The sequence below is a fragment of the Micropterus salmoides genome, unplaced genomic scaffold (genome assembly GCF_014851395.1).
Source record: "Micropterus salmoides isolate LMB-PRFRI ecotype aquatic unplaced genomic scaffold, ASM1485139v1 Ms_hic_scaffold_664, whole genome shotgun sequence".
Taxonomy (NCBI): Eukaryota; Metazoa; Chordata; class Actinopteri; order Centrarchiformes; family Centrarchidae; genus Micropterus; species Micropterus salmoides.
The window spans coordinates 1-18019 of record NW_024044420.1 but is presented as its reverse complement, the minus strand read 5'-3'; the positions used below and the strand labels follow the sequence as shown (position 1 = coordinate 18019).

The 18019-nt window shown below is 41.7% G+C and overlaps 2 protein-coding genes and 1 long non-coding RNA gene across 3 annotated transcripts; all 3 read left to right on the top strand.

Moving 5' to 3' along the window:
• Positions 1-1470: 1470 nt before the first annotated feature.
• Positions 1471-4405, top strand: LOC119891028. Its single transcript, XR_005442387.1, has 3 exons — positions 1471-1599; positions 3466-3676; positions 4278-4405. It is a non-coding gene; the product is annotated as an uncharacterized LOC119891028 (long non-coding RNA).
• Positions 4406-4412: 7 nt separating this feature from the next.
• On the top strand, positions 4413-7873 carry LOC119891027 (KICSTOR complex protein SZT2-like). Its single transcript, XM_038702375.1, has 4 exons — positions 4413-4451; positions 4546-4777; positions 4888-5015; positions 7800-7873. The coding sequence occupies exons 2-4, from the start codon at positions 4593-4595 to the stop codon at positions 7871-7873; spliced, it is 387 nt and encodes a 128-aa protein (XP_038558303.1). The 5' UTR covers positions 4413-4451; positions 4546-4592.
• Positions 7874-11079: 3206 nt separating this feature from the next.
• On the top strand, positions 11080-14228 carry LOC119891026 (KICSTOR complex protein SZT2-like). Its single transcript, XM_038702374.1, has 5 exons — positions 11080-11148; positions 12271-12349; positions 12481-12569; positions 13754-13922; positions 14088-14228. The coding sequence occupies exons 1-5, from the start codon at positions 11111-11113 to the stop codon at positions 14226-14228; spliced, it is 516 nt and encodes a 171-aa protein (XP_038558302.1). The 5' UTR covers positions 11080-11110.
• Positions 14229-18019: the final 3791 nt, after the last annotated feature.

Genomic DNA, 18019 nt, shown 5'->3' with positions numbered 1-18019 from the left:
AAATGTTTGTCTCTGTGTGACCCAGAAAGAAAGAGAGAAGAGGATATTGACCTCTTCTTTGACTTGCTTTGCAGCTAAATTGATCCAAAGAGTCATTCTATTGTCTTTAGATGGTTGTTGCTTCGTTAGTTGAAAAAACATCTTGTCCATCAGTGGTGAAAAGTTCTTGTCTAGTCTGGCAAGTCTCCGATATCGACATCTTTAGCTATTAAAGGGAGAGATCAGCAACTCCACCAATTTTTGCCTTATAACCCATACATAATCAATGAATTCCCCTAGCAAGTATGTAAAGTAAACTTACTCAATGGCCTGCTGATCAATACTTGTAACCAAGAATAATCAACTTCTCTGCAACCTTTGAATGACATTAGAGTGCTCGACATTATGTGACAGCTTAGTTATTCATTTTAAACAAAAACTATCGGCAATATTGTGCAGAGGCATTTGGAAGACATCCATCCATCGTCAAACGCTTATCCTGCGTACAGGGTTGCGGGGGGCTGGAGCCAATCCCAGCTGACATCGGCTGAAAGGCGGGGTACACCCTGGACAGGTCGCCAGTCCATCGCAGGGCTACACATAGACAAACACTCCCACTCACGTTTGAACCCACGACCTTCTTGCTGTGAGGCGACAGTGCTAACCACAGCACCACCCATTGGAAGACAATGAATGAAAATTAAATATAGCAAGAATAGAACCTTGAGGCACCCACACACAATATTGTAGCTATGTCAGACATATGTTTTTGGATAGTAACCTCTTGCTATGATGTAAATAATCCTCAAGCAGTGTCAGCACAGTGTCTCTTAAACTGTGTCTGGATAATTTAGCAAGCTAAATATCATGATTAACCATATCGTAAGCTAAGTATTGCAAGAGTATGTTGTACAGTTGATATTGTATTAATGAGTTAAACATTGCCAAGAAATCTGAATGATTTTTACGACTTTAGCCAACTTTAAAGGTTTTGGATCAATCTACTTACTATGATATTGCAAAAATATGGTCATGGGTTTGCTTTAACAGGTTGGCATCTTTGATATGTGGCATGAAGATGTCAGTCTGTTTTGCCTATGTAGACATTGTTGACTGTGGTAGGCCTGAAATGTAAAGGCCTCAGTATGCTTAAATAAATAAAATATCATCCAACCACTTCCAATGTGATTATACCTGTTCTGAATGGCCATCATAGCCTTCTTCTGTCTTTTGCATGTCTTTGTAGTCTTGATGTGATGAATCACGCAAATGGAGATAACAGTGCACACTTTCAAGCAGTCTCTCTTTGAAGACATTCATGCTGTTGCACTCGGTTGTGCACAGGAAGAGTGACAGAAGTAGTTGTGTGAAGGATGGAAATAGAGAAGTGAGAGAGAAGTTGAAACCCTGCTGACTTTCATACCTCCACCATCCTGACTATTCACCGTGTAAAGTCAGAAGTACATCATGTGACTTTAAGAGGTTTTAGTCATTTAACTTGTGTGTGTTCCAGGTATCATTATAATCACAGACGGAGTGACTAGTGTTCCGGATGTAGCTGTGTGTGAAACACTGCTGAACCAGCTCAGGAGTGGAACCATTGCCTGCTCCTTTGTGCAGGTAAAGACCATAACATCTTGATGTTTGCACCTCTGACCTGTTTGTTACTCATATACTTCCTTTTCAGATCATCAAACAAATTGATATATTAGAAAAAGATAACACAAGTAAACACAAAATGCAGTTTTTAACTGAAGGTTTTTATTATTAAAGGAAAAAAACCAAACCTAGATGGCCCTCTGTGAAAAAGTGATTGTGCCCCACCTTTTAAAAAATAAATCAACTGTGGTTTATCCCATCTTGGAATCTTTGTTTTCTGCCCTGTTCTCAATCAAGAGATCCCTTAAATAGGACCTGCCTGACAAAGTGAAGTACACCAAAAGATCCTCAAAAGCTAGACATCATGCTGAAACAGTGTGCGATCCAAAGAAATTCAGGAACAAATGAGAAACAGAGTAATTGAGATTTATCAGTCTGGAAAAGATTAAAGCCATTTCTAAAGCTTTGGGACTCCAGCGAACCACAGTTAGGGCCATTATCCACAAATGGCGAAAACATGGAACAGTGGTGAACCTTCCCAGGAGTGGCCGGCCAAGTAAAATTACCCCAAGAGCGCAGTCACGACTCATCCAAGAGGTCACAAAACCCCCCACAACAACATCTGAAGAACTGCAGGCTTCACGTGCCTCAGTTAAGGTCAGTGTTCATGACTCCGCCATAAGAAAGAGGCAGAGTTCCAAGATGAAAACATAAATGCTCGTCTCAGTTTTGCCAGAAAACATCTTGATGATCCCTAAGACTTTTGGGAAAATACTCTGTGGACTGACAAGACAAAAGCTGACCTTTTTGGGAGGTGTGTGTTCCATTACATCCGGCATAAAAGTAACACAGCATTTCAGAAAAGGAAGTTTAGTGTGATGGTCTGGGGCTGTTTTGCTGCTTCAGGACTTGGAAGATTTGCTGTGGTAAATGGAAACATGAATACTGCTGTCCAAAAATCCTGAAAGAGAATGTCCAGGCATCTGTTCATGCCATCAAGCTGAAGCGCACTTGGGTTCTGCAGCAGGACATTGCTCCAAAACACACCAGCAAGTCCACCTCTGAATGGCTTAAGAAAAACAAAATGAAGACTTTAGAGCAGCCTAGTCAAAGTCCTGACCTGAATGGTCTTAAAAAAGCGGTTCAGGCTTGAAAACCCTCCATGTGGCTGAATTACAACAATTCTGCCAAGATAAGTGGGCCAAAATTCCTCCACAGCGCTGTAAAAGACTCATTGCCAGTTATCGCAAACCCTTGATTGCAGTTGTTGCTGCTAAGGTGGCCCAACCAGTTATTAAGTATAGGGGACAATCACTTTTTCCATGCAGGGGCCATGAAGGTTTGGATTTTTTTCCTTTAATAATAAAAACTTTCATTTAAAAACTGCTTTTTGTGTTATCATTGTCTAATATTTCAATTTGTTTGATCTGAAACATTTGGGTGTGACAAACATGCAATCAGGAAGGGGGCAAACACTTTTTCATGTGTATATGTGCATTCTGTATTTGTATTTGGTCTTTATCTTTTTACTGTCAGTCATCTTTGGAATTATTTTAAAGGAGTACTTGCAACACCAATATTCCAGTTTTAATCAGGGCAGTGAGTTTGTCCTCAACTGCTTTTTGAACTTGGACGATACAGAAAGGAGTCATGGGGTATGAATAACCAGGTTATTCTATGCTCCATGTTCCATGAAAACGTTATATCCTGAATATGATTAAAATCAGGATAGGATCGCAACGAGGATGCTTATGTGTATCTCAATCTACTCAAGAACTCCACTCAAAGAACTGTAATGTGAGAGGGATTCTGTGACAACCATGACTCCGTAGAATGACGGCAACATCATACTGACTGCTCTCTTTCAAATATGTGTATCCCTTCCAGGTTGGTGGTGCGTACTCCTACGACTGCAGCTTTGGCTACATCCCCAATGTAGAGCTGATGAAGTTCATCTCATTAGCTACATTTGGTTCATACCTGCCCAGCTGTCCTGAAGTGGACGTGAACAACCAGGAGATGAATGTGTACCACAAGGCCTTCTTAACCTACTCCTTCCTTAAGACCCCGGAGTCTATGAACTCAGAGTACTTCTGTGGTGAGACAGTGTACTATAAGTCTGTTTGTAGTACTGTGTCTATATCTAAACTTGCCCTGTGGGATGATAGGCCCCCTTGATTAAAAATTAGTTCAATGTGCTATAAAAACATGACAATGGTTTTTGTTGCTGTAAGGGTATTCTTCAGAAAAGGTTTACTAATGAGCTTATTTCATTGTAAAGCTAATTTGAAATGTAAACAAACACAACACAATGTTGCGTTCTGTGTCCCACTAAAATGCAGTAGGAAAAAAGTACAACGCAAATGAATACAATTTATTATAAAGAAAATATATATGTATCATTTTCAAATAATACCCTTAATTACCATCAAGTTCTGTGTTTTGTTTTTCAAAATCTGTGAATATGACCTAGCTAGGTTTAATGAACTGAATAGAGGAATTTATAGTTATTTAAATGCATTTCTAAAACATACGTTTAGGACAAAGTTATCGTCAAATTAGATTTATGTTTTATGGCATTTTGTTATTTTCTTGTGAACTCCATTGACATTGTTTTCTAAGATACAATGCAGGTTTATTAGTATTGATGATGATGAAAATAAATATGCGTACATACTCACTACTTCACTGTGTTATAGTTTCCCAGCACAAACTGTTCAATGAGCACCTGGTGTCAGCCAGCGGTAACCCCGCCCTGGTCATGAGGAGGAAGAAGCACACAGAGAAGGAAGTCCATGCCCATTTAATCAGCGTGGTGTCTGTGCGATGACTGAGAGAGGGCTACACAATCAGAGAGATCAGCCTCACTAAAGGTAAACGTTTGTTTTCAAAAGTCCTAGAGGAAATGGCTCAACAAGGTGGTGCAGGGTTTATTCTGGCTGAGAATGACACCCCTGGTTTCTTAAGGTGGGACTCAGCTGGAGGTGAAGCTGGTGCTTTTATGGAAACACAACATGCATATCGAGTACCTGGCAGCCGCCTCCTGGCCTTTGGACCCCACCAAGAGAACCACCAGGGTGGAGGTGACCATGGAAGGAAGCTATGACATCCTGCATGACATTAGCTGCACCCAGAGGAAACCCATCACCAGTCCGTACCGTACCTCCGTCATCCGACGCTTCTGGAACACACTACAGAGGTACACAATGCACAATGATTCACCATGAGTTAGAGTGTAAAATAATGATGATACATCTGATCGAGATTGCTGTTACTTACCTACCGTACATGTGCTGTTTGTCCTTCCAGCATCAACCAGACTGATCAGATGTTGGTGCACCTCCAGTCATTTAATTCCATTCCTGAGAACTACATGATTCCTGAGAGCACCAAAAACGGAGTTCCTCTGTTCTACATCCCCCGGCTCCACTACTCCGGTACTGTGGTCCAACACCACTCCAGTGTAACGTTAACTAAATCTGTGCTATGCGTTTGCTTTAGTTTGGTTTATGACTTAAGAAATATATTAATTGATTTTTAGACCATTTGAACAGAGGGCATGACCGGTTTACAAGGAAGGAAGGATGGGCAACAGTAAAAAGGTTCAAGACGTTGACACATTAATTGCAGAGGTTGCTTATATTCTTGTCGCCAACAGAGGGATCAACTGGTTCAGCAGACTTTATCACTGAATACATGGCTCTGCAAACCCTAAGTCTGAAGAGGATCAACTACATTGATGAATGAATAAATAGTGTAGCAGTGATCGGTTCAAGGCAGATTTTGAATGTCTGGATGCTTGTTTCTCATAGCTGTAGTAAAAACCAGTGAGGTGTAGTCAGTCAAAAATGGTTTAAAGGTACAGCGTGTAAGATTTGGCTAGAATGTTAGTTTAAAACATAAAAAAATGAACTAACATGATGAACAGAATGTGAAGAAGTAATAGCTCTGTTGCAGACATATCTGCTTAAGTTAGCATGCTAACCAGCTAGCCCCGCCCTGTCGTAATACCACTGTCACAGAGGTGACAGTCTGATAGTACAGCTGAGGCCTCCCCCATCTCTTCAGCTGGGAGCTGGGAGCTTAGTGCGAGTAGCGATTTCACTACGTTACACAAGTGCTCCCAGTTTTTTTAATCTAATAAACAAACAAAATAAAAATGCCAAGAAAGGAAAAATTCCTCTTTCTTCTTATCAAACAGAAAAAAACAACGTACCGTACACCTTCTGAATTCTTGTTAACTCATGAAACACACTTCATCCAAAACCAAAGCTCACCCAAACGGTCACAGTTCCAACAATCACAGGCTTGGTGTGGTGAAATAAGCAACAACCTTAATTCACAGATATATAAATATAAAATATTCTGGTTCTACGGCGTCGCTACATCTCCCATTTCACGCCTCTCCTGAACCTGCCATGTCATCGTCATCCCAGAATCAGAGTCCTGGTCAGAGTGGCAACAAATCCCCTCGGTAGGGTCTCCTTGTCGTCAAACTGGCCTCCGTCAGTCTTGTGTTCAGTCCCGGGCGGCCGTGGTGGGGGGCTGCTGAGCCCGGTTCCCATAACTAGCTAACAGCATTTAGCAGCAGTTATGACTGATGACATGACATTTGTTGATAAAAAATTGACTGGCTTGAGTATTTGGAACGGCCAGTGTTTTCTGAGGAGATAATTAAGAACACATTGTTGTCTGGCTCTGGAGCTGTGGAGTCGGATCTGTGGTGCGGGTCACCTGCTGCCCCGTGTTCACTGCTCGACACCCTCTGCTACAACGACTATTGTTGCTAGTCTAGTTACTATGTATTATAATCATTAACATTACGATGGTTACCATTAACACTATTAAAATATCTGTACCATTTTTCATTCAGTCTATAGCAACATTACCTTCGCTGTCTGTACCTCTGTGTGTATATTGTGTAGGCTGCCTCCCTCCTTCTCTCTCTCTCTCTCTCTCCTCTCTCTCTCTCTCTCTCTCTCTCTCTCCTCTCTCTCCTTCTCTTCTCTCTCTCTCTCTCTCTCTTCTCTCTCTCTCTCTCTCTCTCTCACCCTCTCACCCTATCACCCAACCGGTCGAGGCAGATGGCGCCACCCTGAGCCATGGTCTGCTCGAGGTTTCTGCCCTTAAAAGGAAGTTTTTCTTGCCTCTGTCGCCTAGTGTGCTCTTGGTGGGAACTGTTGGGCTTCTCTAAATAACATCACAGACGGTCTAGACTGCTCTTTTATGAAAAGCGCTGTGAGATAACTGTTGTTGTGATTGGCGCTATATAAAATAAAATTGAATTGAATTGAATTGAATTGTGAAATTGACATTTTTAGAGCAGAAGCCAGGTGCAGATGAGCTGAGAGATTAAAATTATGAAAGAATTTTGTCTCTCTGCCAAGCTGTTTTCAGGATAATTATTAAAACGTAAACGTGATTGTTATAGCACTGCCTGAATATAATAATAATATCAATATAGGGGTGTTTTTTGTGGATCACAAAAAGGTTTTAGGCTTTTTGCTGCACAAACATTTCAGCAGATTTGTTAGGTCTCTACCAAACAAATGATTTTGAATTAACAACCTTAAACCTAATTTTGTGTTTTACCAGAAACCTGTTAAGATTGAAATGGCAGGTGGATGTTCTTACTGAACCAGCCCCTTCTAAATTCTTTTATAGGTGAAACAAAAGCAGGAATTGCAGCCTTATTCAGTGGTGCTTCCTTGTGCAAGCACTTGGAGAATACACATCCTTTGAGTACCTCTCTGCCACACTGAGTTGTTCCTCTCGTTTTATTGTTAACTATCTACAGGCCACCATAATCTTCTGCCAACTTCTGTGAAAAAAGGAAAGAAAGGAAGTAAAAAGGGTAATGCTGTAAAGCTGAATGCAAATGGCGATAAATAAAACTTCTAATTCACTATTGACAATTACAAAGTGTATCATCTTGAAAACATAGCAAGGATTCATGTCCAGCCAGGACTAAGAGAAACTTATCCATGCTTTCATTTCCAGCAGGTTAAATTGCTGTAATTCTTTGTACCGCGGTGCTGCTGCTAGAGGCTGAACAAAATCCAGACAGTGAACACATCAAATCACATCAGTTGTCAGATCTCTACACTGGCTGTCAGTGTATCAGAGAATAGAGTTTTATGTACTGCTACTTGTTTATACTCCCTCAATGGCTTAGGACCAAAATGATTCTCTTTTACCATGTGAAACTCTGTGCCTCTCAGGTCATCAGCTAACTGTTTCCAAAGTGACCAAACTAAACGTGGAGAAGCCACAGAAGGTATTAGACATGCACTAACTTGAATACCTTTAAATCCAGGCTAAAAGCTTTGGGGTGTCATGGGATTTGTTGACAGTCAGAAAGAATAACAAGGTTTATCCTTAACACCAAAAAGCTAAATGAACGATGGTCACTGCTATTCCACTGCTGTCCACCTTCCTCAGTCAACGGTGATGAAGTTGGATCCAACAACCATTTATCCTCTCTGCCTGGGTTCTGTTTGCGTACCTCCTTTAACTGAATGACTCTTTTTCCAGGTCCTGTCGTTGCAGCACAGTGGATCAAAGACTCTTCTCAGTCCCAGTTTGCCTCCTACTGGAAGCCCATCCTCTCCAGGACACCAACTTCTGGCAGAGATGGCTGCACATGCATCGCATTGCAATCGTGCTTGAACATGACATGTGAGAAATGTATATATATATGCTATTTCAATGTGATTTGACCAGCCCGGACACAGGTAATGGTTTCACTAATAGCAGCTAGACGGAGAGGGATATCTGAAAAAGATTTGAAAAGAAGGCAGCTGTGGCTGTAGGTCCATATTTACGTAGTGTTTAGCCTTGTAATCTGCCATATTGTTGGCTCAATTTTCATGTTCTTGTGCTTGGGTTGTAGTGCTTTGTGATATAATAATTTTCTCCTCCAGGCCTGTCCCCAAACACCTGCACACAGCTGGGAACAACGGACGTTATAGCACCATTCAGTGTCGTATCTCCCACTCCGCTCTCACATCGCTGCTGAGGGACTGGAGCAGCTTCGTGCTGGGGGGCTACGTATGTTAAACTCATATACAGGTGAGACAGCGCTGATAACTGTCTTTGACTTGCAGGTGGAAATGCCACACGAGACCAACAACTAGAAGAATGTTTGTTTCTTTTATATACTGACACTATGATTATGTTGCTAATTAATGATCATGGTCATCACTATAAAAGGTTTCCCACACAACTATTTGTTGTCCCCCAAGGAATCCCAGGATAAATCTGAGGGGGTAAAGCAACTATTTTATGGATAAGAAAGAAAAAGTTTGTGCTACCAAAGTGGTATATTTATTTTATATAATCCTTTTTTATTAATACTAGAGACTTTAATTGCCATAGGCTTTTAAAAAATCCTTTAAATACAATAAAATGTCTCTTGTGGAAGTGCTCACAACTCACACCATATCACAGTAAGGTTAAGGCCAGGATGTTGCAGGTATATAACTTTTTTAAAGGGGCCAGAAACCAAAAAGGTTGGGCAACGCTGTCGAAGGTGAGGGGAATTTGCTCATTTAAATGCGTAATCCATGTTATTGAAGATTTAAGTTCCTAGAAAAGAAGAGTACGCTTAAATGAATTGTGTCTCCACAGTTCGTCTGACCAGCCTCTACCTCCTTCTACTTGGTCCGTCTCATCTCCAAGACGCCCTGCATGGTGCTGCGCTTGGGCTTCCCTATTGGTACACCAGCCATGTCAGAAACAAGGTACTGAGACTCATACATACAGGGGCTCCATACAGTGTCAGGGACATTTAAATAGTCCAAACCAGTGTCTCTGCAGCAGACCCTGCTCAGGGTTATGTTTTAGTTTGTGGTGCTGATGTATTGGATTGCATTATACTGTGTTAATAGAATATTACTACAGGCTGTTAGCACTTTGCCGATGAAGACCCCGACTTGTCAAACTACTGTTTCTGAGAATGAACCTTGACACTCACCATCAGGTACAATTAACTGTAAATAATAATAATTTATTATTTTATATTTACATCTAAGAAATAGTAAGAAGAATATAAAAAATAAAATCAGCAGGATGAAGAGATAAAACAAGAAAGTACTACATTTGATTCCATTCTTGAGTAAACAATAAAACACTGGTCAGTAACAGTATAACTGGTATAATGTCATATCTTGGCCTGATGAAGCACCACTTGGTTTGAAACATCCAGTATGCACAGTCCTCTATCAGCTTCTGTGTTGGTTGTTGTTTTGCCGGGACATTTCTTCATCTCTGCTCAGTAACATGGCAAAAAAAGAATGACAATGAAGCATTTTGAAAATCTATTGCTTGGTTATCAACTTCATGTTAAAGCACTGCTGATTGATGTTACAAATACAGCAGTTTGAACCTTGGCAAATCTAAACAAGCTTAACCTTTATCACCTACCATCAACATTTGGCATTCACTTTCTCTAAACCTGCTGGTACGTTGTCACAAACTGGCTCAGGTAATGTGACAAAGATGGAGCCCACGCATGGCACTCCGTTAAAACAAGTATAATTTATTAAACTAAGTGCAAAGAAGATGCACAGCATGGATGTAACCTGCAAGAAGGGAGAGACCGTACTGAATACATGTGCCAGATTTTATAGCCCATGGGCCAGGTGAGCGCAATCGGCTGATGACCCTCCCAATTCAGCCAATTGCCTGCTGAGGTTGGCAGTACAACCTCCAAACAGTGGGAGGGTCACATATTGATCAATCAAACATGGTGACAGTGGTCAGCACAGCCAGGCGCTGGCCACTCTGTACAGTTTCAGTGAAATCATAAAAGGGTCTCTCTCTGTGTTAACCCGTCATAACATTTGTGTTTCTCATCAGATGTGGATGAGCTGCGAGAGCAGATCCTCAAACTTCGCTTCCCTCACGTGTTCAGAACAAAGAGGCCACCCCCAAGACCAAGAGGAAGATTGTAGGCAATCCATCACCCTCCAAATCTCCCTCCATCCCTGCTCCCAAACCTTCACTGTCAGACAGACCCTGTGTAGTTGTGCTCAATAAGCCTCTGGAGAAGCTGCTCATAAGGTCAGTACAGACATAGCAGGCCCATGATGCACAACATGGAACCGAATAAAAAGCCAGGCTTTCATAAAGTCACAATAAGCCTGACGTAGTTGGCAATGTATCAATTGTTTTAATTTCCCCGCACTGATCTAATTGGTTACACTTGGCTGTGCCTTCAAGTGTGTCTGACTGTGATGTGTAAAGATATCAAAGCTCCCGCAGTGTGTCCTCTGTGAGGAAGGAGGCTGACTGCTGGACACATTTTAATGAAATTAATCGCAGATGCTTTGCAGGTATGAGAAGCTGCCGTGGACTTCAGAACCCCCTTCATTTTCAACATGGAGAATTTTCCTCAGCCCTCCAACAGTGCCATCCCCCTCAACATGGCAGCCAACCGCACAGCCTCCTCCACCCTGGCCTCCCTGTCCCGTTACTTCCTCCACCAGCGCTGGGGTGGGCCGTGCAGAGCAGCCAAGGGCCGACTGTGGCCATGCAGGCCGTCACTCACATCCTGTCCATGCTCTCCGAGTGAGTTCACCCACTGGCACCTTCTTGAAATGTTTTTTGGGGGTATTTTAAGTTTTCAGATCAATGTCAGAAACAATGCATTTTCTTAATCTTTCTAAGAATTATTAAATGAATTATTTTACAAAAAACAAAAGATAGATGTACGGTGGTGTTCTCTCTCTTTTTTCATTTAGGATGCTTAATAACTTACAAATGCCGTAAATTCTTAAATAGTCTGTGGGAACCTCCGCCATGTTTACCATTTGTGCTGAATTGACTGTGAGTGGTTAAAATAAGATAACATCAACTTTAATATCCCCATAAGGGAAATTTGTCTTGGGCATCAGTGCTGCATAAGGCTGCAGTAACAACAGTAACACACATGGACTTCACACTCACATACATCATACAGTTCTCACCATACATTTACATTATATTGCACAAGTATTTGAGACACTACACCTGACAGTAATTGATTGTAGTACTCTGTCAGTGTTATTACAGAGCAGGGGCGTCCCTCTCTAACTTCAAGAAGCTCTTGAAAACTCTTCTGAGAACACTTCCTCTTATAAACCTCTAACTCTAACATCTAACACGCACTTCCTGTGCTCTTCTCCTATCACCTACAATATCTTGTATTGATTGCACTTTATTAACTCTAATGTCTTCCCTAGGTATTTACCCCATTGATGTGATATGTGCCATTAGCACTTACTAGTATTTATTGCTGCTTTTATTAATATCTAATGTCAGTTGTAGATCTCGTGCTGTGTTTTATACTCTGTTAATGATTGTATGTTGTTCCTCAAATGTAACTCGCTTTGGATAAAAGCGTCTGCCAATGAGTAAATGTACCTGGGCTTCTTTATTCCTCCCAGCTACTACTATTTTTAAGACTGGGTCATTATTTGAATGTCCACTTTTAATTGAGAATGTGCAGAATTTACTGTTTTACATATTATCGGCACAGGCTGACTCCATACATTCAGTGACACATTGCAACAGACTTGGATTGCAGATGTGATCTGAGGTTTCTTATTTCATTAGTGTATAATTACAGCATTTCCAATCTAATCATTTTACTTTTAAAATTGCGTCTGGATTGGTTTGATGTGTGTTTGTTGCCTCTCTTGATGTCTGTAGGATCCGTATATCAGAAGGCTTTCACTTTGCTGCTAGTGGAGAGGGCATCGTTAACATGGTGATTGAGCTGCCAATGAAGGTAAAGATCAGCCACCAAATGATTTAGGTTTCCATTTTGTTGGTTTGTTGTGTGTGTGGGGGGGGGGGATCACTGCTGTTCCTAATTTTTTTCCACCTGTAATTTCCACTGATTTGGCTTTGTATCCTCAGGGCATGTCAGGGGACACGGACACAGAGAGTCCCTCTTGTATTGTTCAGTACATCCTGTTTCCACCTCACTCTACGTCTACCAAGGATAGGTGAGACTGGCAGTAATCACACCTTATTTAACTGACTTTAGTCCGACGGATGGGATTAACAGAATGCAGCCCCTCATTCATTTGAATGGTGTGCTGATGCTGGCTGAATTTTAACTTAACTCAACTTTGTTGCAAAACAAGGTGACATCATCTAGCAAAACATTGCAATGGCCGATCACATTCCTGGTTGTAGCGAAGGAATTCAAATTTGGGTCTATGGCAGGGGTCGGCAAGTGTGGCATCGGGCCAAATTTCTTTCAAGCCATTACATGGGGACAGAACATAGTCAAATTATTTCCAACCCTTGGATACTCAAATGCACGTTTAGCTCAGCAGGTGGAGTGGAGGACTCCATTGGGGGAGTTGTATAAATCTATGGACTCCCTGAGGAAATTCAGGGAAATTAATCCAATCATACGTTTGATGACTGCTTTTCAGAGATATGTAAAGCACGCCAGAGACTTTTGAATGTCCTTCAGAACTTTTGAAGTAAAAGCTCTCAGTAAAGTCAACATAAAGCATTGCTGCAAAAAAGTTCGTGCTTTATTTTGTAGGTACAATCACTTAAGAGGAAGTGATTATGTGAGTAATTGTAGCTGTCATGACTGAGCTCTGTTTCAGCACCAGCCACCATCAATTATTTATTTTTATTTTCTGCTATCAAAGCAATCTGGCCGCGGGCCAGATATTATTGCTGGAGGGCCAGTTCTGGCTCGCCGGCCGCCTATTGCCGACGCCGGTCTACCAGGTACCAAACATGCAAATTGACCGCAACACCAAAGAGCCAGGCTCGTGGGTTGTATTGATGAACAAATCACAGACGTGGACAGTTATTCAGAGTGTTGTTTGTGGTACAACCATAAGATGGTGCAAAGAAAGAAACGTGGCCAAGCTATGTGGCACTTAGATCCAACAGTCTGCAGGTTTGATTAGTAGTTTTCAAGAAGAGGGAGGGTCTCTGAACTTAACCTGTTTTAGCACAGGTGGATGTGCTGCACACCTTGGCGTTCACACTGACCCTCCGTCATGAAAATGGCTGTAATTGTGCATTGCCTTCGTAGTGTCACTGAACACATCCCTAATAGACTTAAAAAAAAATTTAATTGTAAGATGCTGTACTTAGTTTGCTTGAGCTGTACTGGCACCTTTGACATCCGTTGTCCTTGTCTTTCATGGGACTCCAGTTTCTCCACTGATGATGACAACGACACCGAGGTGGAGGCTGTAGATGTGGACACCGAGCTGAACCTTGTGACAGAGTGCTGGGTAGAACCCCAGAGTGGCACAGTGATGAACTGCATGGATCAACATCGCCACTTCCAGGGCCTCAAATACCAGGAGATCCCTCATGCAGTGTGTATAACTAGTGTATACAGCAGCTAGTCCCAGAGTGGTGGTCCGTCACACTATTGAGTGTGTGACGGTGTGCAGGCAGAGAGCTCATTTTTCTGTGTGTAAAGTTAACTGTATTTAAGAAGTCTTAGACTGAGTTTAATAGTGACCTGGGTTTTGTTCTAGATCTTCCCAAGGGATCTGGCCTGTATGTCCACCATGATGACCTTTGAGTATTTGAGCCAACTGTGTCAGAACAAAGATCAGGTCTGCTCACTGCCAGCTGGACTCAAGGATAGAGAGGTAATAAAACTCACTGCTCTTTAGAAAAGCACATGTTGTATGTTGTTACTTGACACTGTACATGGTGGCCAGCAGCAGTGGACGAAGTATGGAGGAAGATCCATACTGTGGTGAAAGGGCGGCTGTGGCTCAGGAAGTAGAGTGGGTTGCCTTTAATTGGAAGATTGGCGGTTTAATCCCGATCCTCCAGGCTACATGTCATAGTGTAGCCTGGAGTGTGAAGATACTGAACCTGAAAAGTCCGTGGTGGCTGTTTCACCAGTGTATGAATGTGTGTGAATGTGAATGCGATGGAATATTACAAAGTATTATAATCAAATGAAGTATCAAATGTAAAAGTGGTCTTATGCCTTGTGAGCATTGTACTTCTCTATTATAATTTTGGGTTATTATTATGATGCATTAATGTGTAAACAGCGGTTAATTAAGTGTGTCGAGGTATAACTGAATTCAGCTGCTGTTTTACTGCTGGGTAGGATAATCTATAAGGAAACATCATATTTCATAAGGTCATCATATGATATGTATATAAAATCTTATCGTGACATTTTTTTATTGATCGGGATCACCAGCTCATTCAGGTAACTCAGGCAAAGGCTGTACTGAAGCAACACACGCAAAATAACTTGATCGATTGATAAAAAATGCCATAGAAATGAGTGAACGAAAAGAAGCATTTCTGTCTTTCACTTTATTAAATCTTGAATTAAATGGGTCAGAAACAGCACCCCTGTAATACTGTAATACCATAAATTCTCAAATAAAAGCCAGAATTTTTAAAAACTGATTCTCACAGAATAACTGGGACATGGCCAACGGTGACACACAAAATCTGGCCTCTAATAAAAGCCAGGTAAAAAACTGAGGACAGAAGGAATATTGTACTATAGTAGTAATAGTTAATTAGATAAATTCAGCATAATGTACATTTCCACAGCAGTACTGAGTTTCTTTCTATAACAGAAATACTGATCTTTTAATGTGAAACATCTGTGTAGGAACTGTTGAGTTATTAACATTAGATTAACAGTAATTAATTTAATCGGATATAACTAAAGTTTTTCTGTCAAAGTACCAATATATTTGTGTTGTACTAATACATGTCCCTGCAGCCACTAGCTCTGTCAAGTGACGCATGTTTGTAATGTAAAATCTGTGTATGTGTCTTTGTAGTCGTTAATTGATGGCTGGGTTTCCTCTTGTGAGCAGGAGAAGCCCTTGTCCCTGAGGACAGCATTCACACAGTTCCATTCCAGTTTGACCTCATTCATCTGCTCCCAAAATGCCAGCAGGTTGAGCTCTTCTTCCTCACATTCAGTACAGGTACTGTGCTCATACAGTCCATCTGTGGGGGAAAAAGTTTTGCCAGGATAATTTTTGTAATACTCATTTTGGCCACAAGAGGCTGAAGTGCACCACTACTCTATGGTCCAGGGGAGCTTTTATTTGTCCATGCACTCTAAACATAAGCTAAATGTGTTCGCAAGTTATGTACTTGTTTTTTTCACCGTTTTCACAAAACTAAAGAACTATTTAGATCAGACTTAGAAAATGGATCAGCAGAATATTTTTTCTCTGCCTCTAAGGGTTCTGTATATACACATCATGAAATAAATCTTTTTCTACAGCTTTTTAAAATGAAACAAAAACAAAGCGGGCAAATCAATGGTACCAGGGCATGCTTTACATGTTGTCATGTGTGTCGTAGCAGGGGAGTCTGAGGAGCAGGTCCACAGCTCCCCCTGTCTGCCAACGAGTTGTGCTCAGCCTCTTCCACGGCAGCCTGGAGCACGATCTCAGTGACAGAGAGATCCCGTTGGTTGACGCCGACCACGTTACCTTCATGCACCACATCTTGGAACGAGAGCGAGGGCGGCCATGTGGCCCTTTCTCCTTACCTGTTATTAAAGGTCAGCACATGTCTCTGCGGTCTCATCTCAGCCATTATTCCTGATAATGTATGGTGACTTTGTGAAAGGTTTACTTCCATAAAAGAGCTCCAGAGCTTTTGACGTGGACCTTCTGGTGTCCAGTTTGATCAGAGTCACTGTTGATTCCAAGCTCAAACATGGATGTTTTGTTTTGTCAGAGGAGTACATAAGCCTGCAGACAGACAGGACACTATGACGTCTTTCCACACCACAGGCAGCAGCAAAGAGGTGATGGGATCCACTAGCACTTTACAGGTAGCCCATCCATAAAAAACATTATGCCATAATAGTAAGTGAGCAAACATGTTGTAATATATTTTAATATTAATTATTGTGTATATTATATTAATGTACTCATACAGCTGGGAATAACAGACTAAAAGTGGAATGAAATATAGAAGAGTTGTGGTTTCCATCTACCAACAAATACATCAATATCATAAACATGTAATGGCAAAACTAAACACATTTACCTGAGTTGACTTGAGGTCAGAGTGGTGTAATGAGTTAAAGGTTTGGGTTTGTGGTTATCATTAGATGCATTAATGTAGTACTCTATTAAAAGTCCTTACAAGTACAGTAACAAACACGTGTTACTCTCTGTCTCCGGCAGAGTTTCAGTAATGCAGACCTTGTGGATGAAGAGGCCTGCTGGGGAGAGCGGCTGCTCTACGCCACAGTGGAGGTGCTACGCCAAGTACATCAGCTGCAGCAGATCCTCTCACCTTCCTTCCTGCTTCCTTCACAGGTACACCTTGATTTGGTTACGTTAATGTGGTCTTAGGTTTTTGACCACATCTCATAATGCAAAAGACCTAAATGTGGATATGTATATTTTGCAGATGTTCTGAAGTTGATGGCGTCAGGGCTGGAGACAGAGCCTCAGAGTAACGTCAGCACCAGGAGGACGACACGCTGACTCCCAGCAACAAATCTCAGGCCGACTCCCTGTCTGGCTCCACCAGTGGGCCAGAGAGGTCTGAATCCAGCCTCAGTCTGGCCAGCAAATTGCGAAGGAGCTCCAGCAGTGGACACATCGCCAGGTCCCCTTTGCTCTCAACACAGTCCGATGGCCAGATTGGGCCTCCTGATCCATGATCCTGGACCAGGAGAGTGGGACAGCAGAGTGTGGAGACAGAGTCCGGGACCCAGGCTCAGGTCTAATGCTTGTCCAGAGTGTATTCAAAACCAATTTGGTGTAGACCAGTCAAAATGATTTAAAGGTACAATGTTAGATTTGGTCAGAAGTTTAGTTTAAATTATTACAAAAATTACCAACAGATCTAGAAAAAGTAACAGTGCTCATTCTGGACTCAGTCAGCTAATAGGACCACTAAGTCAGATGCATGGCTAATTACGGCAATTAGCAGCAGTTATGAACTGATATGCTGCCATCATTCGACAGCTGGAGAGTAGTCTAATTTCTACACATTGTACCTTTTAAGAGCCAAAGTTAAGCAGTGCCACACACTGTTAACTGTTAGCACATACGTAGAGTACATATATTTAACAGACCGCTAGGGCTGATCAATTTGGGGAAAAACTTTGACTTTTCTAACTTTTCCAGATCTGGGGGAGAAAGAGGGAGTTCAGTTCTCTGAACCACAGGAGTCCAATGTCCACATTAGCTTCAGCAGGCAGGTTTTGACAGCAGCCAATTAAAGGTTCCAGTCTACGTCTACAACTGCTTCTGGAGCACCTGAAGGAGCAACTGGTACACCAAACTCCAGCCGCCAACCCAGGGACATCTCTTCAGGTACTGTGAAAAACAAAGGCAGGGTCCAAATATTGAAAAAAAGAAAGAAAAGATTTTAGATTTTGATACTTTCAAACTGTGAGGAACAGTTAAGGCTCCAGTGGCTTCATGCTGACTATCAGCTTATT

Coding starts and splice junctions, on each gene's coding strand:
- LOC119891027 (XM_038702375.1), top strand. CDS start 4,593: ATGCATATCGAGTACCTGGCAGCCGCCTCCTGGCCTTTGGACCCCACC. Junction 4,778..4,887: donor TTCTGGAACACACTACAGAG/GTACACAATGCA, acceptor TTGTCCTTCCAG/CATCAACCAGACTGATCAGA. Junction 5,016..7,799: donor CCCCCGGCTCCACTACTCCG/GTACTGTGGTCC, acceptor TGTGCCTCTCAG/GTCATCAGCTAACTGTTTCC.
- LOC119891026 (XM_038702374.1), top strand. CDS start 11,111: ATGCAGGCCGTCACTCACATCCTGTCCATGCTCTCCGA. Junction 12,350..12,480: donor TGATTGAGCTGCCAATGAAG/GTAAAGATCAGC, acceptor TTGTATCCTCAG/GGCATGTCAGGGGACACGGA. Junction 12,570..13,753: donor TCTACGTCTACCAAGGATAG/GTGAGACTGGCA, acceptor ATGGGACTCCAG/TTTCTCCACTGATGATGACA.